Here is a 26,896-nt window from a genome sequence, read left to right as displayed (position 1 = left end):
TGGTTTTGCTTCAGATAATGGTGTAATTCCAGAGTGATTATACATTAGAGCCAAAATTACAGCAGCAGAATAATAAATATGAAACCATGTTTATAACAGTAATAAATATTAGATTCAATGGTAAATTAAATATTAATAAATATTAAACTAAAACCACTGTATTAAATAATGTTAACTATTTCTTATGCTCATAAAAAGAGAAAATTCTATACTTGGAAAGTAAATTTATATAATTGAAATTGGAGCAGCTGAGTTTTATTTCAGTTTACCAATAAAAATCTGTCACACAGATAGTGCAAGATTGACCTTTTTTTTTTGTTCAGTAAGAGGAGCAGATAATATGACATAGCAGAGTTTACTTTTTCAAACTCTTAGATCTACCTGATGTTACAGAGACATTTCTTCACATGAACCAAAAACCTCTCTTGCCCTAATCCTTATACATAATCTAATTACAAAATAAGTATGAAACATTTTACTTTAAAAAGAAAGATAAAACAAACCTAAATCCATGGAAGCATACTGAAAAAAACCCCAAACCCTATTAATCTCAGAGGCAATTCAGCTAATTGCATAAAATTCCCCTCAACCCTCTATTCCCAGCAGTAGAAAGCTGAAGACATTCTAGGTATTTTACTTTTGATTCCTCCTCAACCTTTTGAACCCATGTTTTCATGGGTTCAGAAGGTTGAGGACAAATCAAATGTATTTGATTCCTCCAAAGATTATACTGGTGGTGTCATCCTGCAGCAGCACATTGAAGCTACAGCGCACCTGCAACTTCAGAGTCCTTCTCCCACTACAACGAAACCCTTGGCTTCACACTGTGGCCTTGTGGCAGGGGTAGCTCCTCACTGACAAGACAAATCACCTCAAGCTAGTCCCCTGTGTCTAACCTATTTACTACAAGAACTGTACACTTGTAATGTGATAAATATACTGTCATCTTCCAAGACTACCATCAACTTGGCAAAATGCTGGACCACAAACTAGGAGAGCTGAATTCCTGTGGAGGAGAGAAAAGAAGGGTTTAGCAGAAGTTGTTTCAAATTATTACCAGAGAGAAGGAAAAAATCAGTCCATGTCTCAAAGTACTGATTTCTGAGCTGGGAGCTTTGTGGAATCCAGGCCTTCATTTCATATTTCAAAAGAGATGCCCAGTTTTGCCAAAGAAATGTTGTGTGATGCATCAAGGAGCCCAAACTCTTGATTTTCTCATGGATCATCACCAAGAGGTCTATTACGCAACCATCTGAAGAATCCTACTTACAATAAAATTTGACATCTCCAAGAAGGAGTATACATTCCTAACCATATATTCCTAATGTAAAAATTTCACATTTGTTCATCTTATGCTTTCATGCTGTGCACTGTGAATGTGTGTGCTTTAAACTGCCAAATATGTGGGCAAACACCACCTAAGACTTAGTAGGAGATCAGTTAATCTACAGAACGGCCTTAACTTGCAGTCAGAGCCACAAAACCAGCAACTAGTCACATGGCATAGGTTCTTTTCTCTACTTTTCTCTGGCACAAAATCCTATGGGCTCTGTGTGTGTGTTTATCTGTATTTATGTATCTGTAGTTTGAGACATGACAAGAATGAAGACTAGATCACAAATTCACACACCAATAACGAAATGACAGACAAGTGACACAGATATATTCTTCAAAAGGACCTGGTCAAAACTTCTCACACAGACTCAGCCTTCTAAAGATGACTGTAAGCCTGGACATATGCAAAATGGACCCAGGAAGATCTGAGCTGCCACACTCAGTGTGTATCCTGCAAAACACCACAGGATTGGAAGGGGGAGGAGGAGGCAACAGATGGTGGAGATTTCACAGTACCTTTACTGTGAGCAGAGTACCATGACAACTCTAACACAGTTCAAAAGACATCTTACTGTCTCAGAAGAGGCTCCCTGTAGCCAAGGGATGAGGAATCTGGCTTGTGGTCAGATGAACATAAACCACAACCAGCACAAAAATGACGTCCGGTTCTCACCCATGCACTTTTCCTGTCTGGGAGTGTTCACATCCTTGGCTGAATCCAGACTTTCTTCCCATTTGAGTAATTGCTGTTCTTGCAGGATCCCCAAGGGCTTCAAAGACAAAAATTTGACAAGATCCTGTGAGAGGGGAAACAGACTGCCAAATTATTTTCTTTCTGCTACTTGACTTCCTGCAATTCTGCATGCCAACAGATGCATCAGGGTACACAGGTAAGCACTCTTGCATCAGTCTTCCCAGAAAAATGTCTTAATCCTGCTGTTTCCCTGCCAGGATGGAAACACTTACTTATCCCAGATTCCCTGAGTGAGGAACCTGTTAAAGGAGTCTCTTTTCCCTAAATGACGAGCCTATGCACCAAAACAGCACGAAGTCTACTGAGAATGAGAGCACAGCCCAAATGAGATAGCTGGTCATGGCACAGACCATACCTCTGAACAGAACATCCCTCTGGATGCAAGCCATTGCAAACGGTTTTCAGGAAAACACTAAAGCAGTCTACCCAAAAGGAAGGGCTGTTTTCTTTGGAAGTGGGGCAAATCTACCACAAAGCAATGTATTTCCACTTAGGGGAAGAAGAAAAGTTGTAAGCACATTCTGTCAGAGGGCACCAGTTCCAGGAGAGGCTCAGTGATGCTGTGAAATGGTCATATCCTGGGATTCTAATTATTAAAAAGACTTTTTCATGTTCTACCCCAGTTCAGTAGGTGCATTTGCTGGCCTAAAGACCACACCAGGACTACAAAAGGAGAACAAGACAAACCTGCTGGAGGATGTGATGTGGCCTAGCCAAAAGCACCTTCCCATGTCTGGACACTACCCAGCACACAGCCACACTAGGAGAACAGGGACAGGAGCTTAATTTCTCCCTAGCCATGTATGTGAACATGATGCTGAACATGATGCTTCAAAGTAGCTTTTGCTGCACAGGGAAGAACAAAGAAAAATAGCCTGTAGACCTGTAGCAACTATGGTGGGACCCTTTTTATTCTTGCCCCAATCCATATTTATAATAATGGACAGAGGATTGCAGACCTCTTTCCAAAAGACATCATGTGCTTTGCACTCTCCTATTACATTGGCATGCCAAGCAATCAGATCTCAACTCCTTTTAAAAGTCAGTCTGTTGGTAGAAGTCCTATCAATTTCAGCAAATCAAAAGCACTGCCCTTTAAGGGATGCTAAAAACCAGAGAGACATAATTCCTTGCTTAGTCACGGATTTTCAGAAGAAGTGGCAAGTTCTTAACAATTCAGGGTCCTTACCCCTGGGTTTAAGTAAATACGTGGTCCTGTGGAGGATTTTGTTAGCTTGTAAGTCAATCACCAACTAAAAAGGAAAACACTAAAGGGGAAAACAAATGGCAAAATATCTCTTAAAACTCTAACATGAAGCCATCCCTGAAAGATACCTCAGTCTTTCCCACAAAAGTGCAGGGATTTTGGAACCACCTGCTTATTCACTGCTGCCAAAGAGACAAATGCAGTTTCATCTCCTTCAGAATATGACTGAGAGGGTGGAGACCAAGTTCACATCATAGAAACATTTGGTCATTAATTCACCTGGCTCTTAAGGAAAGTATATTTTGACCCTTCAGATTACTTGTTCATCACCAAGAAGAGGAAAATACCTCCTTTATATGCAGAAGAACAGCATTCAGTTCACAGATGAGCAAGATCTTTAAAAAGAAAGCAGAAAATAAACTATAAAAAGAACAAGAACATGAACACTAAGAATAGATGCAAACTTTGCTGAGTTTGTAACTTGCAATTATTTGATTTAGCAGAATGTTTCAGTGTAATCCAATCTCACTCCTCTTAGAATCTGGACTGAGCCTACCAAGTCACACAGACTCTGATGAGCTTGGGAACCATCACACTGTGACTTCAAACAAGATACCAGTGCAAAACCTTCTGTAAAACAGGCACCTCTTAATGTGATAGAAAGTACCATAGCACAGAACTCAGGTCTTGTGCTATTCTATTAGCATAGTTATGGAAAACATATCTCCATTAAGTACCCACAGCATAGTGGCCTGTGATTTCAAGAGACATGACTTCATGATCTGGATGCTCCCTTTCAATCTTGTTTTAATTTTGATGCAAGCAAGGGTTCATAATGCATCATATGAGAATGCTGGCAAGTATCCTTGTTTCTTCTGTTTACATAGCTACAATCCCTGCTGTTTAGTAATTGAGCCAAAACAGGTGAAAGATCACAAGAGCAAGGCACAGACACAGCATCAATTTCTTTTTAGCACTTGTTGTTTACTGTTTTCTAAGGCATCTTATATTGTCATCCTTCCTGGTGCTACAGAGAAAAAGGGCTTAAATTAACTTCTATATAGAAGTTTGCCACAAGATGCAAGAGTCAGTTCTCCAGGAGAAATCACAGAGCCTCTGTGAATTACAAACTCTGTGACAAGAAGAAACACTTCTTCCTTACCTCTTTTTTGGTTGACAGCTTTCTTGTACACAGATGCCATCATTATAGAATATAAGTGTTGGTTGAGATAGATATGCAAAAGGGCAAATTTTACGCTCATTAGTCTAATCTTGAGAACCTGTGCTCACTGTTTTGGGTGCCATGAACAACTGATACTCACAGATTTTATGAGTCTGTTAACATTTTTACCTTGTGGGAAAAAAACCCAACGAAATAAAACATTGCTCTTCATTAACCTTCAAGAACATGGAAAGAGTTGCTCAAAACAGAAAATAGCCCAATGTACCAAAACACACAGGTGGAAAATTTTGAATGATGCTACATGTCTTGAATGTCTCATTACGGTCATTCCAGGGTCTAATAACATTGCAGAAAACCAGGACCCTCTGGAATAGAATGGGTGTTTTTTCTGTTTTGTGCCGTGGTGCAAGGGCACGAGTAGCTGATGTTCTGTCCAAAATGTCAGGTGGGTGTGCTTTGAAGGTGAGTCCTTAGATGGTGGCACATCCAGGGAGTCTGGCAATTTGAAGGTGAGGAGTTTCAGGGTAGGTGGATGGGATGTTTGGTTTTGTCTATTTCTGAGGTCTCACTTTGCTTGCTACACCAGCAGTTACGCTGCGCATCTGAAGTTTTCAACTGGCCTTCCGTTACTCATACCTACCTCCTCTGACAACCACATTAGCACAGACATCCTTCTGTAGACAGACAACACTACAAAGAATAATGCCTATCAGCGTACAGGTAGTAAGAAAGTTTAAGTAGATCAACTGAGAAAGAGTATGTTAATAAAGCAGGCTACTAATACCAGAGTGCTTGTGCCTCTTGTCAGCTACATTCAAGTACCATTAAGAAAGTGCTTAAAGTATACATTTAGTATTTCACTTCAACCTCTAATAATTCACATTAATTGCTTAATTTGATAAATATTCGCATTTGATTTACATTAGCAGATTTGATCGTAGGCACTGGCATTCAGGAATGTCAGAACAGAATACAGGTAAAGTGTACGTAAGAACTCTCAACAAGAAAAGGAGAAAACTCCATCCTGACTGAAAAGACTGAAGAGATGCCATTCTCCATAGGAGCACAGCCTGTCTGGCAAGTCAGCTGGCTTTCACAAGGACCAAGTGCCTTTTGCCACTGCAATAAGGACTGATCTACCTGATTAGGAAGTAGGCATGACAAACCTAAAAGGAAGTCACAGTTAACCTTCTGCAGCTGTGAAAACTGGGTGGCACGTAGCCTTGAAGCCAACAACATACATCCAGTGCAAGAGTAAATGCAGGGGAGGATGTCCTTCTTGGACTGTATTTCCAAGTTCAGGATTTCCAGGTGCACCCAATCCCAAAAGCTTGAAAAGGTATAAAGCTCTTACTTACCTACTGGTTTCTCTTTCCTTCCACAAGAAATATCATATTGACATTTGTTGTCAACAAATTTGACAGTAGCTTGATGTCCAGTTTATACCACGGCTGCAACTTGCATACACGATTATTTATGGACTATTTATGCATTTCACAGTGTCCTGTGCTTGTGGTGTCAAAGCCCACAGACAAGCTCAGAGTACATTCAGTTGTGAGCTGATTTAGCTCACAACTCCTGAATTTGAATTTACAACCATGAGCCTTTAACTGCACACAAAAGCCAAGCACGCATCCAGCATCTTACACTCAAAGGAAACCAACAGCCTTCTTCCCAAATAATAATATTCTGTGAGCAAGGGGAAAAAGGTGCATATCCTAATAAACAGACCACAGCAAATAAAGGGAATCTGCATTTGACTGAAAGACCAGGATGAACACCAACTTAAACTAATCATCACCAGCTAACATTGCTGCCAGCCTGCTGTGAACAACTCTTGGTTTCCTCCATGCACTATAATAAGCTCCCATCCTAACCTGACACTGTTGATGCTTCACAAAACAGTTTCCAGTGCACACTGCCATGCAAATCTGACACACCTTAGTTTTTTAAGACCTGGAGAAACAAGTTTTTCTTATTAACCAGTGTTTCAAACCAGACTAGAAGAGACTTCAACATTACAGAAAATGTCACTTTCTTTTTCTGTAATGTTTTTGATAAATTCACCCCACTCTCAGTTGTCATCCATTACAAACTAAAAGCTACTTCTGCCTCCTCTGCTCTTGCAGAAAAACAACAAAAGGAAGCGTTCTTAGCATTCAGTGGAAAGTTACCACAGTTAAGGAGAGAAGTCACAGAGTTGAAGATTTAGTCAGAATCCGGTGAAAGGGAGTGGGGGAGGAGGCTCTCGAAGAATTTTATCAGCCGCAGAATTGTGAGGCCAAAAAGCAGCTGAGAAATCATCTAGTGCCTATCATAGACCATAACAATTTTCTGTACTTTTCAGCAATTAGCTTGGCAGTTTAGTAAGAAAAATTGTGCCTTACTGTGTTTGGAACATGTTGAATTTCACCTTTGAATCACATGATCAGGCTGTTGTTTGCTAGATGGTATCCATGACCACAATTTTCCAGCAGAGGTGGACTATAATCCATTCATTCCTTAATCTGAGTGGTGATAACCAAAACACAAGTTCCTGAGGTTAATCAATATTTACACAGTGTTAGTCATTTATCTGCAAAGGCTTTAGAGTATGTTTCCTTAACAGTGGCACTTCAAAGGGGCCTAGTTAGGATAAGTCTCCCTTTTACCAGGTACTAACACCTCTAGAGTGCTGGATTCAAGCCCTAAAGAAGTAGCAAGGTTTTATACTGCATGGTTTTCAGAGTGGACAAGTCATGATCTGCAAGGCAGTTTGGTTTTGGTGGTGGTGGTGTTGGGGAGGGAGCATTTACAGTTACAGGAGGGAGCATTACAGTCTGGATGTGCTTGCTAGTCCCTACATTTTGCCAAATGTGGATAACGCGACTGCGTAGCTTCTCGTAGTGGAGGACTGCTTTTGTGCTTTCCCTTGGAAAGACAGAAAACCCAGAACGCCATAAGGGCTGGGATGCTATTGAAGTGGAACAGAAAGATCTTCCTAGTGAGAAGCTTCTGAATCTAAATTTGCCTCACTATAATAAGTATCTACCTGAAAGGTGAGGTAGGCCTTGTCTCACAAATGGGAAACGTGGTTTGCAGTAATGCACCCAGCGCTGCTGCTAAAGATGCTGCCTTTGAAGTATCAAGGAGGGAATTGTTACAATGGCATAAGACCAGTAAAGACTCACTTCACTACAGACATCCAGTAAGGATCACAGCCCAGTCTTGCTGGTTTACAAAAGGTTGTCAGCTTTTGTCAAATGACAAACAGCCCTGTGCAGAAGGGAAAATTACCATTCTGGAGGGAATAATACCCACCATCAATTATAGTAGTAGTTTTATAGTCTCTGTTAGCTAAAACAATTACTTTTTTCCTTAATTTCCTTCAGCTTCAGAGATATAAACCATGCATTCCAGAAGTAACAGCACCGAAAGCCCAACCAGACCAAAGCTGAGCCAGCCAAGGGCGAAAGACCACCACAAAGAAGAGGTCGGTTACAGTGGGAGAGGAAATGTACAAACAAGGCAGAAAGAGAAGGATGATGTAGCCCAAGCCAGTACCATCCTGAGAAGCCCAAAGGCAGAGAAAAAACAAAAAAGTTCTGTCAAGAAAAGGGAGGATCTCTCTCGTGATGACTTGCTATTTCTTCTCAGTGTCCTCGAGGGTGAATTACAGGTAATGTATTGTCCTACTTTACATTCCAAATTAAAAGACACTCCAACCTCCAGCCCTCATTCCCCCATCCACCATAAACACGTGCTGCATTTAAGAAAACACCTTACCTAGTCTGATACTGGACTAACATGAAATGCAAAGTACAAAACCACTCCAAAATTATAGCTACTATAGTTATTACAGCTATCAGACAGGAAACATGATCTTTATACCAGAAGTAACTCTCAAAGCAGAGAACTCACAAAACTTTCTAGTTGTGCTGCCCAGTTCTAAGTATCTTCAATACAAAGTATTTGTCACTGTAAAGGTGACATGGAGAACATATTACAGACCTTTAAGATCTTTTACTTAATTATTTCTTATCCCTACTCTCCTTTGAAGTCATGAGCTTTACTCCCTATGAAACAGTATGTGCCAGTTCACAAGAAGTAACTCATTCAACAGTATTCTAACACCCTTTGCTAGAAAAATCAAAATAGCCATTTCATTTCCCATCATATGAAGCAAAAGTGTTACATGCCACTTAGCCCACAAGTTACTGGATTTTGAAGAGTGAGCATTTTTCTACCTAGAAAATGAACCATCTGTAAACTGGTAAATGATGCCTAAACTGGTCAAACGTAATTTCAAGAAGTGGGAACCAGATTTCCAGTGAGCAGGGAAAATATTTTTGTGGCAGGCTTATTGCACGGAAGCAGTGACTTTAAAACTGCTCACAGGCAGAGGAAAAAGCAAACTGGCCAAAGTGTCCTAAATGGGTGTAGAACATGGTGTCAGAGTTTACTACCTAGACAGTATTTGGGTAGTTCTATTCTTAACATATGTGTGTATGTTTATATAATAATACAGACATGCTTAACAGAACACACATGTGATATGAATATTTAATAGCTGCACCAATCTGTGAGGGTAGATCCAAGGAAAACTTCTACAGATTGTTTCATTATGCAAACAGAAAAATTTCCATGTTTGCAAAACACTTCTCTCTTGCCCACTTGGGCTTTCTTAATTTAGGTTAAAATTCAGATGTCACACATTTTTATATATTTATTTATATTATACGCACACTCTTCATTACACATGCATCATATAAATATGTAAGTATATATATACACACACACTTCAATTATTAAGATTTAAAACTGGAATAGAGTGAAATGAGAAACTGGAAAACAATGAGCCTGACATGAACTTTTTAAATCATGTCAGAAATTCAAAAGGAAGCAGCACCATGAATGAAGAAGATGAGAAGTCATCTTTTATCCCTTATTTTCCACCTTCTGTAATGCCAAGTCAAATTGCTGAAGATCAGCTGTTAATCCAACCATAACTAAATTTTCTAATTTAGATGTCATTCCTTTCCAAATTCCACAACATTCAAGATGCACAAAGATCACTCTTCTATTTTTTTTTCTGCAGTGCTAAGGATTAGGAATAGACTATTTCATATTTTAAAATTTACTTAAACACTCATAAATAGGGATACAGAAGTCTTCCAGCCAAAAGGTGTCAGACTGAAAGTGTTGTCCTCCCCTGATACATCCTTCTCTCTAATTTCCTTCCTTCCTATTCTATCCTTCTAGGATTAGCACATACTTGTTTTTAACCGAGATAATTGCAGACAATGGATATTTGAGACACTTCTTGTAGTTATATCACTGCAATGGAGGCCAGGGGCAACCTCCACCACCAGAGGATGCAGGGTGGGAGAAAAAAGCCCCAGATGGACACATCTGTAGTGGGTTTAAACTACAGAAGCCATCTGCACCTAAAACATACAGAATGTACAACACTTTCAGGCTTCAAGAAGCATCTTACCATCCTGTACTAACAAGTCAATTTTTAAAACCACAAGCCAAACTTTGCCCTGAAAATTTGTCTTGTGAATGCTACACATTGGTCCAGAAACAGCAAAACAATCTAATAATTAAAGATATACTTAATCTTTGATGAAGGGACTGAAGATCTTGGAGTTATGTTGAACGAATAAAATACAAAGACCAATACTTCCCTCATGCTTTTCAACTGTCTTCATATTACTGACTGTTTTGGAGCACTTTACATACACAGACTTATTTTAGAAGTTTTTCAGTTTTCTTAAAATCAAAAGCAGAGAGCTAACCTGTAAATACATATATACATTTTAACAAGATAAAACCTTACTTTGTGTTTCTGCAGGCTCAAGATGAAGTTATAGGAGTACTTAAGGCTGAAAAAATTGACTTAGCTTTGCTTGAAGCACAATACGGCTTTGTTACTCCCAAGAAGGTGTTAGAGGCACTCCAGCGAGATGCTATTCAAACAAAGGCTGAGCAATGGCAAGAAGATATTTATGAAAAGCCTATGGGAGAGGTAAGAATGCGTAATTGATATTTAATCATAGTTCCCACCAAATTCAACAGAAAATCTCTCACCCACTTCTGGGGAAGAAGGCAAATGAGCTTTAAATCCAGAATGGAACATGAGTGCAAGTGAGAGCAGAACAAAGTCCAAGGTCCAGCTGGGACCCAAATCTGATGATCCTCACTTATACTGCAGACTGGGGGTTTTACACATCAACAGACATGATTTTGTCTAATTCAAACCATCTTCTTTTTCTTCTTCCCTTTCTGCTATCCACATTCCCAGCCCATACAAGCAGAAGCCTCCCTAGTCCCCACTTACCTCATGGAGGCCACCTTACCAGTGGCTGCAAGGGCCCATCCAGCAGTAATGACACAGCTGTCCACCTCTGCATATGCCCCATTAATTTGGGAACAGTCATGGGGATACCTGCTTGGTCTGCGTAGTTACTATAATGAGCTGGCATTAGAAACTTCAGCCAGGCAGAAATCTAATATTCTCACATTATACCTAAGTAACCTTTAGCTTAATTACAATGCAGCAGCAGCTGCCATACTTTCTGAACAATGTTATCTGATTCCTTTCTGCCCTGCAATGCAAATCACTGGATATTAAAGCACCTTCATATCAGAATGTGGTTTTTTATCCCAGGTAGTTGTCTCCAACTCAGAGAAACATTTTTTAACACACTGCTTAGTACAGATAAACATCACAAAATAAAAGCAGAAATTATGAATAAAATTCTCCAATCAAGTTTTCTGAACAAAAATGTATCTAAGGGCACAGAGATCATTCCAGACAAAATTATGTCAGGCAAAAGGTCAACTCTCATTTCAGAAGCTCAAAGGTTAAAATCTCTGCATATAATCCGAAACACATAAAGTTCATCTGTGAAGGTTTATTTATTTTAGAACATTGTGGTATTATGTCATAGAAACTTTGAGCACAAATGGAAATGATTTGAGGAGAAGCTCAAAACAGTTTGAAAACATAAGCTCAGTCTGTTACTTTACGTAAGTTTATACACACTTTTTCCTTCTTACACTTAATGGCAGAGAAATAATTTGTAGCACCACTGGATCTGGCAATTTCAAAAGGCAAAGGTAAACACCCTACTGAAAGGGTAGAAGGACCACTGCCACTTCTTGGTCTTGGTAAACCAAAAGATGCTGTAATAGGGAGGCATTCCACAATTTCAGTTTCAAAACTCCCTGAATTATGTCAGAGACCCGTTTAGTTGTTTGGGTTTTTTCCTTTTCTTTTGTATTTTTGAAACACATATAAAGACTGAAGGAGAGGTGGAACCAGCCACAAAGTCTGGGAACAGACCATTTAAATGCCCCCTTGGCTCCTAGGACAATGTACCTTTGTATCTGCATGTGCATCTCACCCTTGACAGTTTTGCCCTGTAGCTCTGAACACAGAGAATCTTCCCAAAACTCAAGTGAAATTACAATGAATTTCAGAAGGCAACTGTAAGATTTCCAGTCCTTTAATGTTATATCACAATTCTCTACCTACTCTAAACTTTAGGTGTCTTGGCAAATTTCATTAAGAATGTAGTGGGAAAACTGGGTGACTGGACAACTTTACTCATTGGGAACAGGGTACATTGGTGAAGAAATGTAGCAAATTAGAAAGCAGCATTAATACATCTTCCTTTGCAAAACCTATGAGAAGTGCGACAGATCAAAACCATTTCTTCTTCTAGTCAATGCAGAATAATAATATAAGAATAACTTTCCCTGATTCAAAAATAAACAATCTATTGCTAAAGGAACCAAAAAACCATCAGAGATGGTGATATAGGAAAAGAGAGATAAAGATGAAGATACACTTTATCTTTACCACAGTAGTGGTGTCTTTTTCTCTTCATGGTATCAAAAAGCAGATTCTGGTTTCTAACTCTCCCCAATATGCAGCCAAAGATAAAAAAAAAATCATGTGCCTCACTGTTCAAAATAGGACAGACCTCCTACCACTTTTGAGAACTCCTCTAAAAGTAGTGAAACAAGAGGAAAGCCTGTATTTTGCATCCATCAAGGATACTTAAAAACTTAATCCATTTTTAAAATCCCATTGCCAGTCATGTTGGGGAAAGATGCATCCTCATCAGTCTTTTAACAAAGTCTATCTGATTGTGTCCTCACAACATCTTGTAAGTGTTGGTCAAAACTTTCCAAGGACCACAGCTGTAGGGCACCAGTAAGTCAATCAAGTCACAGGAAGAGACTGAAACAGCAGGGCTGACAAGGTGGCATTCAGGAGAAGACCACCAACGTATCTGCGTGGAAATTTGGCTCAGCTAGGGTTGAAAAAGGCAAGGGAAGAAGTGCTCCCATAATCTCTGGTAATCCTAAACTCAGGATTATACATTTATAAACAATGACCGTGAGGATATTATTAACAGGAATAATATTACACTGAACTTTGGATAAAAAATGTAACTACTCTGGATTTTATTCTGGCACACCACCAAAACCAAAACAATCTAAAAAGAGAAAGATGAAGAGTTCAGTTCTGATGTAATGGATATGAGATACAACATCCTAGTTTGACTTCAGTCAAGAGTTAGTGGCAAAATGTAGTTAAACTATTAAATTTGTGTGAATTTTTAGCTTGCTCAACTATTCACAGTTACGTAAGGCTATGCCTCTGATTTTCCATTGTATTGTACAGCATGTTCAAGTATTAATTCCAGCAAAAAGCCCATATGGTTAGTAAGAACAAAACAACAAATCACTTAATTAAGATTTTATCACTTTAATTTTCAACAGAAGACATTTATACTGCTGCTTATTAGTCCTCTGTGGTTTTTAGCTAAGAACTGTGGAGGCTGAGTAAACTTGTGTGCATACATATAAATGGGTATTTCTGCATGGGCAGATCTAGCATTTGGCCAGAGTAATCTGAGGAACCCGGGGCTGTTGGAGACGATTCTGTCTGAGGATCTCACACCAGCAGGGGTTCACACGACTTCTCTTTCTTCTCTGCTGGATACGTGGGAGTCAGCCACGAGATCGTACAGGGAAAATGCAAGGTCAAATTTGCTCCCCAGGGAGGTGCCCTTATCTTGGAGCGGGACACATCGTTTTCTCAACAAACCACACGGAAGTGCAGCAACCCAGTACCAGGCTCTGCTCTGTGTGGTTGTTCAGGGAGGGAAAGGTGTGCTGCACAGGGACACGCAAGTGTCACAAGGCCAAATGCCCATTCCCGTTACACATCACACATGCAGATCTCAAGTGATGTAGGATTTGCTGTTTCTCCAATTCTCTCCTCTATGACCCACCTGTACCAGGAGACAGTCCCAGCACTCCTTCCCTTCCCTCCTGAGCTCACACTCTCCACCTTATTCCCAGCCACAACAGCCAAATGCTTACGGCTGAACTGATTTGGCAGCATGCTTAAAAAGAAATAGAGATGCATCTTCTAGTCCCAGCAACAGGAGAAAACTGCAACATGCAAACTGCTTTAATACAGCAGTTTATTTACTTTTCTCTTACCCTTTCATGTGAGCAGGTCTCCCCAAGACACTACCGTTCTTTTTCCCATTTAAAATTCTTTAATTCCACCTCCCTGCCTTGAATACACACCTCACCCATCCCAAACACCAGTTTGTAATCCAAACTGTTGTAATCTCAACAGTGACAAATGCATTACTGTGAAGTGTAAGGTACAGAGAGCTGCAAGACAAAAACCTGGAATTACTACCTGTTTTTCTTGCATACATGCTGCTTGGATTACTGCTTGAATTAACCTCTTGTAGCCATTCAACAAATACTCCAGAGCAAACAAAATATACAAAATGTATATAACCCTGTTGGCAGGTCCCACATCCTTTACACCAGTGCAGGAGCAGGACTATTTTATACTTGCTTGGTTACTGTTGCTTGGCTGATGACTAACCCTCACCTCAATCAAGCATTTACATGTTTGGAATCAGGATCATCTGAGTTACGATCAGCTTGTAGCCAGAAATGTCAGTGTTTTCTTATGACACCAATTTACATATCCCCTCAGATTTTTATATATACTTTCAAAGTGGTGGTCCAATCCACATAAATGCCTTTGCTTTCTTGACCCCACCCATGCAGACTGACTGCTGAAAGAAACTGGAAGTTCACACCTTTGCTTTCTTCCCACCTGACCTCGCACTGAGGGCCGAGACCAGCAGGCACTCATGCAAAGCTGATGCCCAGTCTGTATCAATTTAAGCAAAACTGAGCCATAGTTGTAAACAGCACTGCATCAGAACTTTTTCAAAAATCAGGAGGCAGGTTGCTTTCTGAGAACAGTGTGTATTCACCTGACAATATTATCTCTAAAAAGACAAGGGTTAGAAACTTAGGTGATGGCACACCTAAGTGTTCCAAAAACCCCTCCAAAATCTTGGGAGCTGGGGTGGGCAGAAGGTTGATAAAATATATTTATGTTAAGTTAGAAGATAAACAGAAGATTTCAATTTTTTAAATTTCCACTTCTGGTAAAATAAGGGAGAGTGTGAAGAAATTAAAACGGACAGTTTTCTTCAACCTGACCTTTTAAGGCAATCCAGTTTTCAACTGCTTTAAAAGATATAGAAAGCACAGCCAAAAGATTCCTGTATAAGGCAACTCTTGCTTACTAAGAGAGATTGCATATGCAAGGATTTAGGTAAGAAATATTTTTCCAGGAGAGGTCCTGCTTCAGGATCATGATTCCAGAAAGCAGTCACCTTGCTGGCGTAAAGCATACAAATTATCAGTAAACAAAATAAAAAAACCTTAATGATCTGCTGTAAGAACATCACAAACTAGCAACAAAACAAATAACCACAGGTTTCTTCATATTTCTTGATCATGCATGAAACAAGCTCAGCTATGTTACAACAGAAAAGACTCTCTAAAGCCATTAGTAGAAAGTGCAGGAAATGTGAAAAATGGTCCACACTTTTGTTGGAATATTTTGTTCTCAAACCATCTTCAAAGCCTTGTCAATAGCTCCTTTTTCTTCATTCATAGCAGTGTCAAGAAAAAGTTAACAATTATTTAGGAGAAACATAAGAGAATATATATATATATAGAGAGAGAGCGAGAGAGAGAGCGAGAGAGCGCTTTAAAAGAAGCTGAGATAAGCAGGGGGAGACTTGGAAACCTATGCAGAAATTGATCATATCCTCACTCATTCAAGAAACTCATGTTTAGGCATTCCAGCTCTCCCTGTCATCATTTCTATCGGTTAAACTGTGAATAAACATGAGGAAAAGATAATTAATCACACTCCCTGGAATTAAATTGTCCAAAATAAGCAGTGGCCCTAAGAATCTGAAACCCCAGTGTTTCTTGTGGCACATAGAATTCCTTGTGGGGGAAACATCAAAGAAGCAGAACCAGCTTTGCTTCCCACACTGCCCATTTGTGAATTCTTTCCTATTAATAGAGTGAAACACTACAATCAGATTGACCTACTAGAATAGACTGCGGTTAAAAGGAGGGACTGGGCTGTGAGCTCAAAATTTCTCTTTTCCAAAAAGGACACAAGGATTCCTATGTTGACCTGATGAGGGAGGCAGTCTCCGAAGGGGAACAAAACTGCTCACAAATACAGACTCTTCCTAGATCTTTTGATGGCCTCCAGTGATCCTCTTTGAAACTTCAGCTAGACCAGTAATGCTCAAGGAGGAAAACCCCTCATGGTTTCATGCACACCCTTGCACAACTAGGTCACATACTGAACTCAAATCTGTAACAGAATGCTTACAATCACAGTTTTCTCTAAATTTGTGGAGGTTATTTTGTTCAACAGCATAAGTCTAGTGAACAGTTATGCCAATACCTCTGTGGTTTAGAAAAATTAAAATGATTGCCAAAAGCTAAAATTGATTATTTAAATTAAAATAACACTGTATAATAATATTTAGAAAAACTGAAAATTTTTCACTGAAAGGGTGGTCAGGCATAGGAATGGGCTGCCCAGGGAGGTGGTGGACACCATCTCTGAAAGTGTCAAGAAATGACTGGGAATGGCACTTAGTACTATGGTTTAGTTGGCATGATGGTGTTCGGTCAAAAATTTGGCTTGATGATCTTGGAGGTCTTTTCCAACCTTAATGATTCTATGATTAGGAGTTAAGCAGAAATCCTTGAGGAAGGGAGGGGAATTTCATGCTCAAACTGTGCTATAAAGGTGCCACCTGAAAGACAAAGACCTCAACAACACGTGCAGTTTGAGGAACATAACAGAAAATGCCACCATTAAAAAGAAATACTTCTAACTATGAAAAAATTTAGCATTTGCTTATTCCAGAAACCCAGAGCCATGCTCAGAGTAAGCACAAGAGACAGGATTGTTCTGCACTCTTGGCACTACGGTGCATTTACTGTGAAACCAGAAAACTGCTTTTTGATCTTCCTCTACCTTACAAAAACAATTTAATGCTCTATTTCCTAGGCAGCTACAAATGAGGCACCTATTGCTATTCAACCAAAAGTCAGTCATCCACTGTGTGAAGCACTGTAGGATGCTTCTTCTGCCAAGACATCTGGTTCTCTACCACAACGATCAATGAGAAAAGCACAACCCTGGGAACAGTAACTGTTAATTAGGAGCTGTTGAGGATCAGTCATGGCAGGAGGAGGAAAGGAAGGTGACTGAGGGTCCTGAAAAACAGTACCTTATTTTTCTAATTTGTTGGGATTAGACTGACAGAATTAAATAACCCTTTCCAAACTGATACCAGATGACCTTGCTATTAGGCTTATTATTATTATATTATTAAGCTGTTCAAATTCTTTTATTAATGAAAGCCTGAGAAAGCAAAAGCTTCAAAATACTTCAGGAGTTTTTGCTTATTTTTGCAGCTTGATAAAGTTGTAGAGAAACAGAAAGAAGTTCACAGAAGAATGCTGGAACAACTTCTAATGGTAGAAAAAGCACACAGACAGACACTGAATGAACTAGAGGAAGAGAAGAGGAAGCACAGCAAATATATGGAAAAAAGTGATGAGTTTACAAACTTGCTGGAACAAGAATGTGAAAGGTAAGGTCACCTCTTACCATAGTATGAAGAAGTATGTACAATTTAACATTACATCTAAGGATCTGTCTGCTTTCTTATTTTGCACCCACTAAATATTTGCAGAATTTGCAGAAATAGTTGCAGAATTGTATTTTGAGAATTCAGCTGTGAAAACATAGCTAATGACGTCTAATAAACAATAATGTCTACATCTCCATCAGCCAGGAAGGTAGGTCAAACGGTTGGCAGATTCTTCGGCACTGTTGCAGGATGCCAAGGATGTTACACTGCAAAGAATACAGGGAGACATGCAGATGTATGAAGTTATAACCAACAGGAAGCAGGTGAACCTTTCAGTGTATTTTAGAGGCTTGGTACACACTACAGTATGTAAGGAACAGAATATGTCATCAGGAATGCAGCCTTTCATGGCAGAAGAAAAAGACATGAGGAAAAGTAGGTGTTTGGACAGAACACAGGAATACAGAGACAGAAAGCAAAGGCAGAGGATAATTTCCAGAAAGCTTTGGAAGTAAGAATGATAAAGTTCTCATATCAGGATTGGCATAAAACCCATAAATCCAGCTTTATTTTTTAAGAGTAACCTAGAAGTACCACAGCTTGTTTAAGCACAGTGTTACAGTTTCAATACCAATTCTCAGAATTAAGAAGAATTTAATGTCATTTACTGTCTTTAAAAAAAGCCACTTTATACTGTGACTTCTCTGAATCTGCAATAAAACTGAACACATCCTAAGGAAAAAAAATATCAAAGACCATTTCCTATTCCCTGTATAGCTAGCCCAGAAGATAGGAGAATATTGTCTCCGTTTCCTTTCACTTAGGAACAGATGGAAATGTTTGGGTGTGAGAACGTCAAGCCTATTCTAAACTCACAGTATGCATAGATAATTCTTCCTTTACTTGGCCTGTGTAACATCATGTCCTATGTATTGTGGCAGCGCTCACCCCGTGTGCTGCACCTCTCTCCTGCACTTCTATCAAAGGCAGCACACACCAAGCACACAGCCGGATTTATGGCTCGCAGCTACTGCGGAAGAAAATGCTTTGCTTCTCAGGAAAATGTGCACAGATGTAGGCAAGCACAGGCACACACAGAAAAGCACGTATCAGGAACTGTGCTTGGGAATCATTATCAATCAGGAACCAAACCCTCAGATCAAGGCAAGTTTTCATCTCTGCTGTCTTCTCAAAATCTGAGACATTCATCTCTTAGAGGCAGAGTTAGACAACTCCACTTGCTGAGTGGCAAAACGTTACATTAGACAACGTGCTCACACTGTGAAAAGCTGCACAGAAGACTAAGCACTGGAGTAATTTAGGTTTTTTAAACAGGATAGACATGGGATTAAAACCCTCTTCCCTGTCCCTCCTCTATATCCCTCTATCCCTCCCCCTCTGCCTCACCTCTGTTCCCATTCCCAAGAAGACTGTAAAGCATTTACCACTGTTGCCTGCTAAATTTAGTCAAGCTGCCTGGAAAATGGTGGGAAGAGGGGGAATACTGAGGTGCTTTAAGAGACCTTAGAGAATATAATAATAGATTTCAGATTAAGTCTCAAATTTAGTTTTTTTTACTTTTTTTCTTTGAGGACATACTTTATGTGGAAAACTAAGGGGGTGTGATGTCACTTGCTGAGCTGATTCCAAATTGTTTGCCAAGTAATGTCACCATCAAGATCTCCATGCAGTTGCCTGCCATTAAAAAAAAAAAAAAAAAAAAAGAAAAACCCAACAAAAAGCCTGCAACCAAAACAACACTCAGCACGTTAAGACACAGCTCTTCTTACATGAGCCTGCCTGACATGGCAAAGTGACCTTCTCTTCCACTTCAAAATCCTTACTCCAATTTACATTTTCTCAGGATGCAAATTTTGCGTTTGGATTAAGAACAACTAGAACTCTGTAAGTTTCACACATAAAGCAGTGATATGAATTTTTGTTTACCCCAACACAAATAAGAAAAAAAAGGGAAAAAAAACAACAAACCAGGAAGTATTCCCCAATGAACTGACTTTTTGTTTTCAGCCAGAAGCAATATCCTCTTCTATGTGATGGATATATAGCATTCCAAACAGTATTTCAGATTCAAAGCAAAATCCCTGACTTTAAATTAGGCAAAGAAATGCCTTGCTTTTATCAAAGAGCAAGACTACAGTATATGCTAAAGATATCCTTGGAGGGTATAAAATTTATACAAGCCAAAGAAGGTACATGAATAACATGTGATTATGTGATCAAAAGGGAAAAAACTTTGATTTTGTGAGACAGTGATGCTGGGATTCTGAAAACTACTTCTTGTGGCAAGAATAAAGAAATTAGATCCAAGTCTTACAAACTGTTCTGGATATATTTGCAAATAAGGTTTTAGAAAGGAAGCACTTCCCCTCTCTTGCCTATGTGCTCAGGAAGAACAGAACTGAAGAATTGTTAAATAAAAATTGTAGTGATGAATTTATCAGATGATCATATTTTACATAAACTAGACAACGCTCCATCTCAAGGGCCTTTCTACTGCCTTATGCCCTTCATCGATGACATCTCTCATTGAAAGAGTTAATGTTTGGATTGTGCAAAATGTAAGTCTTCAATGACTCAGTAAAAGCTCTTTACCTTAACCATTCAAGAATTGCTTTGACTTTACAGTAAGGCAACAAGACTGTCCTCAGCAGTTGTACATTGCCAGATTTGGGAGTTTAAGCTCATGACAGGACGAGTGAAAACTTTCTAGATATGAGAACCAGATTAGCATCCAACGTTAACCCTTTAGGGATTTTAAGCATTTTTCTTGTTGCCAGCCAAAAACTAATCCTCCTTAGTCTTGCTGTAGTTCAGAGACAAAGACTGATCTTCAAACTGAAAGGTCTCATTCCTTACAACAGACACTTATCAGCAAACAAAGAATAACACCAAGCTACTGTCATTGTATTTATTCATCTTCAGTCACACTTTTAAAGCATGGAGCCACAAGCAAGCCACAAGTCTGACAAACCCCTAGGATATAAAGAAAAGTTCTGCGGAAAAAAAGAGGCCAATGGACAATTGGATAGGTCCTTCCTGCACTTCAGTATGAATCATTCTGTGTGTGTGTGCAGACCAGACAGGAACACCAAGACAAACAACCTGTGCATGGTAGTGTAGCAGACCAAGCCAACTGGAGTCCAGAAAGGAAAAATTTGTTGTACTGTTGGAGCTTAAAGAAACAGCAGCACCAAAGTTCAGAGGAATGTAAAATAAACAGTAAGAAATCCAGAAGGTAGATACACAGCCTACTAGGTGCACCTGAAGAACCATACCATAAAAGCTACGGGCCTTGTTTATAAACTCTTGCATTTCATGTGGTTGGAAGATGAAGAGCAGGATTAAGGACTACAAAGATACTTACTTTAGATTCTAATGCAGAGTCCACTGTATCTTCCCTGAGGATGTATGCATTTGTCCAAAGTCACTTATCCACATTCCGTATTTTTGCAGCACACTTAAATAATAAAAGCTGCTGTTTTAGAAAACATTTTACAAGGGTAAAAAATGAAACTAGAAGGTTTTCCAGATATGCATGCTCCTAGTTCGAAAACACATGCCATATGCATACAAGTATTTATGCATTTACATAGTACTCTCCACCCTACACAACCCCCCCCCCAAAATAACAAAAGAGCAAAACAGTAAAATGTTTAGCACTTACACAGTCTTCTTCCACTGCAGATCTCAAGGAGCTTTAAATGTTATCTAAGTACAGCTATTCCCCTTTTCCATTTACTGAAAGAAAATGAATGTATGAGGAAAATAAATCAATCACAGGTACCTGAGGGTTAAACTGGATGAATGGAAGAAATGTCCAAATGTATAGGTGTGTTCCATCTTCAAACTTTCTATATCCTATACAGACTCTCAACTATACAAAGGGTAAAGCTTTATTACGAAGATACACCAGTTAATAAGTGAATGTTACTCAACACGACAGGGAAGAAAAGGAGTTTGCTAGTAAGCAATGTAAATGGATTTTTAAAGGCAGTTATGGTAAGTTTTGCTCACAGAATTCAAATATCAGCACAAAACTCTGCAGTTTGTTATAGAAGGAATTAATAAGATCTTAAGTTTAAGGGTCATCTACTAATATGAGGGTCTTTTTCTATGAAACCTAATCTTCAGAAGTCTCACACCTGTAGTCTTTCTCATCTAACAAAACACCACAAAACACTGCTTTTTGCTCCAGCTGCTGCCAGCATCAATGTCAGTTAATACAACAACCTGTTGAGTGATGCAGGTTGCAAGTGGTCTCTGGAGGTGTCCAGCACAACCTGCTGAGTGCAGGGCTAACTCCACAATCAGAGTAGGTTGCCCAGATCCTTGTCCAGCTGATTACTGAAGATCCCCAAGAGTCAGTGATTGTGCTGGCGCCTGGGCTCCCGATGCAAACTCAGGCATCTTCACCAAAAGACAGGTTCCCTCAGTTTCGTTGTAGGCATCATTCTGGTCTGGCTTCTGCACCATATTCAACCAAAACTGCTCTCAATAAAAGCTGAATAACATCTCTTCTGGCAAAGCTCTGAACCTAATCCATCTTCACTTACTCTGATAATTTGGCTGCCTTGGGCACAAATGAGCTTTCAGCACTTCCTTGCTGTCTTACCCACACAATTTCTGTGACTCCAGCTTGGGCTCATTTCTCTGAGTGCTCCACAGTGTACTCTGAGTTGGAAACTTATCATTGTCGACCTCTGCTCTGTTCATAGCGCTCCACAGGTCCCATTCTTCATGTCTTTTCTTCATCCATTCACCCTCTGTGCTTCTCCTCACAGAAACTCAAAGTCAGGCATCATCTCTATGATGATGACTCAAGAGTACTCCAGCCATCACCAAAACAACAAATCTCACCATACGAGCAACCTGTCATCATTCCCAACTCCATGAGAACAGAAGGGAATCAGTCTTTCATCCCCCAGCCCTTGGCTTCATTTCTTACAGTTCTCTCATACCTCCATTCTTAAAACTGGGGTAACAAAGTCATACTGCTTGTCATTCAGCCTGCTGTACCCAGACACATTTTTACATGAGGTTTTCTACATTTAAGTCTCACAAATTCTTGTTCATAGCACCTCCAAGAAAAATAAACATTAAAAACCAAAAGAACAAACAAATCAAACACACACACGCAAATAAGCCAAACATATCTTTCTGTACTTCCAAATAATTAAATCCTTTTCCAGGCCCTGACATAAATAATACTTTTTGATCATTTCCACATTAGCTATTTCAGCCTTCTCTGTATCCTCCCTGGATCCACACTCAATACTGAATAAAGCCTATGTTTTTTCTCTTGTGTACCTTCACAGTACACTCCTACCCTCTAATGCAATGTTATTACATGGACTAAACATCACATTAAAACTGTACCAAAATTAAATTATATTACAAGACTGCTCAGGGTTTGAGTTGGTACGAAAGGTAATTTCACAAAACTGAGAACCCTAGGCAAAGTGTTTTGGGTTTATTTTAAAGTGTCAGATGAAAGTAATTGCTACCCACAGTAGATCAAGTAAATAGTGCTTGAAATTTGGGGCAGGGTATGAAGGAAAGAAGGAACCATCTTAACTAAAAGATGAAGTGTGTTAGTTGCCAGCGTAACATTGCTACACTTTAATTCAAACACATTTACACATTGGAATAATGATATTTTGCACGTCCAGCTCTGGAAAATTCAATATTCTGGAAGAGTGGGTATAATTAATATTTGCTATTTTTTTTAATGAAGCCAATTAAATATTTTAAGAAGCAGGACCTTATCTCTACAGAGAGCTGCAGTAAAAATAAACACTGTCAACTTATTTATTCTACACGTGTTACCAGAGGTTTTTAATTTCATGCACACTGAACTATTGTTGTAGATTGCATTGTACTCAAATGCAATCATTTCCTTTTAGCTTTCTGGCAATGAGTTATATATATTACATATGCTGGAGACTATGTCTTACAAGCTGTGAAATGGATGCCAGATCTGTGTACATTTGACCTTTTTCATGGGTATCTTGTGTTCTGTAGGTGAATAAGAAAGACCCACCACAAGCAAAACATTAGCATTCTTATTCCACATTACACTCCAATGGGACAGTCCCACTAATAACACCACTGAGGCACGAAGAGAGACTCAAGGAAGTGATGTACACAGATGAATTACCTCATGCTCGTATGCGGAAAACTATGTACTGTTGCACTACATAACTTTCAACAGATGTTGTGAAATCAAATCTTTGTCACAATTCAAGCATTCGAAGATGCTTACAACAGCCTTTGTGCATGACAGAAGATAAAAGTACTTTATCTTAAAGCAAATAAATAGAATTTAGGGTTAAGATCCCAAAACTCTTGAACAAGGTCACATCATGGTCCTTCAATGCAAAAATTCAAGAATAAATACAAATAGAAAGAGGGCTTTCAACTCAGTGTTAATGTAACTAATTCTCTCTAGATCCGTGGTGCAATTCAAATTATTCCACCTACTGTCATTAGCAAGGAGATGTGAGATCTAGATGATAAACATTTCTCATGCAACTCCACAGACATTGGTCTGTGACAATGACATAGACAAATAGACTAATATTTAGTTGTTTTTTTTTTTAATTCTGGGCACCCAACATGTCTGTTCATTGTTTCAGGCACACTATCACAATTAGCAACCAATACTACCATTGCACACTTGGAGGAAGGGAAGGGCACAATAAGCTTAGCCAAAGGACATTCTCCTACACTGCTACCCCCCCTCTCCCCTCATGTGTGGGGAAAGGGATGCTCACTGCCCTCCCTGCAAAAGGACATCAACTCTGAAAGGGACGACTGTGGAAGGCTACCCTTGATGGTAGCCCTGGTCAGCACTTTTAACCCTCATGTCAGAACTCAAAGGGAAGGATGACCTTTCTAAGCTGGCAAGTCTCAGCATATTTATGGCTCTTGTAAATTAACACCTAAGCAGTGGCCAGCATGGGCGATGAAGCACTGGCCAAATATGCTCACGGGGAGGCACTGCCCTCAGTAATGGGGCACTTGCTCCAGTCACCAATTTACACTTCCAAATAAGACTGAGTGCACCCACTCCATGTGTGGCACAGCATAACAAGTCTAATCATAAGCAACAATAGAAGCAGATGACTGTACCAAGACCTGTGACCAAAAAAAGACAGGGTGCACTTCTGATTCATTGCAGGGTGGGGCTGTGAGAGAGGGAGAAATTGGCGCAGGATTTTGTAACTTTGAAAAGCAAACACACAACATCAGACAGACAGAAAAATCCCTAAATTGTTCTCCAAGATAGAAAACTTGACACTATTATGATTTTCCAAAAAAAAGCCATTGCTGTGGGAAAACATGTACTCCTGTTTGCATGTGGAGGGGGAGAAATCTCAATGAAGTTAAGATCTTTCTCGTGGCAGAAAAATTTAAGTGACTTACATGTGCTATAATTAGTTTCATATCTTAAAAACTGGGAGGAGAAAATGAGAACTTAGAATGCAGGTCACATATCAGTTACCAAGACTTGTGATCTAAAATCAGCCGAGTTTCCCATGGCATGCTGTGAGCTTCAATGCATTCATGCCCAGCTAGAAAACCTCTGAGCATTATATACACGTGAGAGAACCATGCATGGGAGACTGCAGCAATTTAAGAAAAATGTCTCAGCCTTCGTCTCTGTGCCAAGACAGTAATTTTAAACAGAGAATAAATAAAAAGATCAGGAGCACTAAATCTGTTAAGAACAGAGACTACTTGAAAAAATTGTTAAAAATAACCACCGAAATCTTCTCACATGGTAATTTTGGTTTTTACATAAGTACATTATTTTGTTTCTTGAGCCTGAAATGCACATTTTAGAGCCTTTCAGAAAAACACCACACATTGGGATAAGGTAACACAACCTATTTAGAATCTGAAGATCAAGAGTGTGAACACACTGAAAAAATATGTTCAATATTTGAACCTTTCTATTAAGAAGATTGGAAAAAAGACACAGAAATTATCTAAAAGTTTGGGAAGGACATATGAACTCTGGTTTTTACAATTTGTCATTCAGACTCGTGTATGTTTCAGTGTGTGTAATGATGAGGCACAGGTTGGGTGGATGGCTCAGAGTAGCAAATGGGAGTAGATAGAAGAAAAACTACTGGACCATCTAGTCTCTCCCTAGCAACAGAGAGTTGTTCTCCAAACACAGTGTCGACAGTATGACTTCTCATTTCAGATGTCCAAAATACAGAAAGGTCTCAATCCCTCTAGAAATGTTCTATAAAAGTTGCATTGTCATAAACAAAATTATACTTTTCTATTCATTCAATAATTCATTCTCTTTAACAGCTCAATACAGTACTTCCTCTACTGAAAGATACTAAATACTTGGCTGAGACTGAAAAGAACCTTAAGGTACCCATTTTGGTAACAGAGAGCTCCATAGCAGATAAAATCCCTAGGAGGAGAGTTTGAGTGGGTTGCAGCAAGGTCTGCTGCTTCAGGACAATTCTGAATGGAGAACTGCCCACTGCCCTTCTGTGGTAGGTCTCAGCTGCACACCCCCTTGGGATAAAATTTCACACAATGGTCGCTGTAAGGCACGATTTGAAGGAACTCCAAAGACTGAGCAGGCAGAGAATTAACCACTCCCACAGAAAAGTTTATGCTGGGAAACATGGCTGGTAAAAACTGAAGCTTGTACAGACATTCTGACAAGGGAAAGCTCCAGCACTAAAGACTCTCAAACCACAACTTGATCAGCAACAACAGCAACAAGCAGATAAAAAACCCAAACTCAACAGTTGTGATGACTACTGAGAGATGTCAGGGGAAGCATTCTGCCATAGAAAACTTTTATTCCTCTCCCCTCCCCAAAATAGGAGATTAAAAGTCCAAAAGAGGCAATAATACTGGAATTACTCAGTTAAGTGATTTATGTCTGCCAGATTTGGCCCAGCATCAGTTACCTTCTCCCAGACTCTGCCTTTGTGCTGGAGAAGGGCAACTCTGAATCCAGAAACGTGGTTGTTTTCAAATGTGTACATGAGCTTGATGAGATATACCTTGCACAGGTCTGCTCTCATTCTCTGACCAAGATCTACTGAGCATCTTCAGCAGAGACAGCATCCAAGTTAAGGCGCGGCAAAAGCACATCACTAAAGCTGCTCTTTGCCTTATTTACTTCCTTGCCAGTACCTTTTCAAGTCACACGTTTTGCTTGAAATTACAAGAGCTGATTAAAAACCTGCAACTTCAAACAGAGCTCTTCACTTTTAAAAGCAGTCAGGGTCTTGGCTTTTACATGCTACTGGGAAATTCCTTAGCCTCAGCACTCTGATTCACAGCATCTTCAAGTCACTGGGTAAAGACAGGTGCCCCACAAACACTATCAGGTA

The 26,896-nt window shown here is 39.5% G+C and overlaps 2 protein-coding genes across 5 annotated transcripts in view; one reads left to right on the top strand and one right to left on the bottom strand.

Moving 5' to 3' along the window:
* Positions 1 to 26,896, bottom strand: part of CMSS1 (cms1 ribosomal small subunit homolog) — a 225,447-nt gene that overhangs the window by 135,696 nt on the left and 62,855 nt on the right. The gene's annotated exons all lie outside the window — the stretch shown is intronic.
* The window catches only part of FILIP1L (filamin A interacting protein 1 like), a 189,356-nt gene that overhangs the window by 102,277 nt on the left and 60,183 nt on the right, over positions 1 to 26,896 (top strand). For 3 of the 4 annotated variants that reach the window (XM_019283781.2, XM_039558205.1, XM_019283782.2), the window contains 3 exons: positions 7,851 to 8,137; positions 10,316 to 10,489; positions 17,323 to 17,501. In XM_019283781.2, the coding sequence (XP_019139326.1) occupies positions 7,868 to 8,137; positions 10,316 to 10,489; positions 17,323 to 17,501 (623 nt within the window). In that variant the 5' untranslated portion in view covers positions 7,851 to 7,867. Of the gene's footprint in view, positions 1 to 2,093; positions 2,226 to 7,850; positions 8,138 to 10,315; positions 10,490 to 17,322; positions 17,502 to 26,896 lie in introns of all 4 variants that reach the window. The other variant, XM_039558210.1, reaches the window with a different exon arrangement.

Source organism: Corvus cornix, chromosome 1 (assembly GCF_000738735.6).
Source record: "Corvus cornix cornix isolate S_Up_H32 chromosome 1, ASM73873v5, whole genome shotgun sequence".
Taxonomy (NCBI): domain Eukaryota; kingdom Metazoa; phylum Chordata; class Aves; order Passeriformes; family Corvidae; genus Corvus; species Corvus cornix.
Note: the sequence above shows the minus strand (reverse complement) of the source record. Positions and strands in the feature narration are given on the sequence as shown.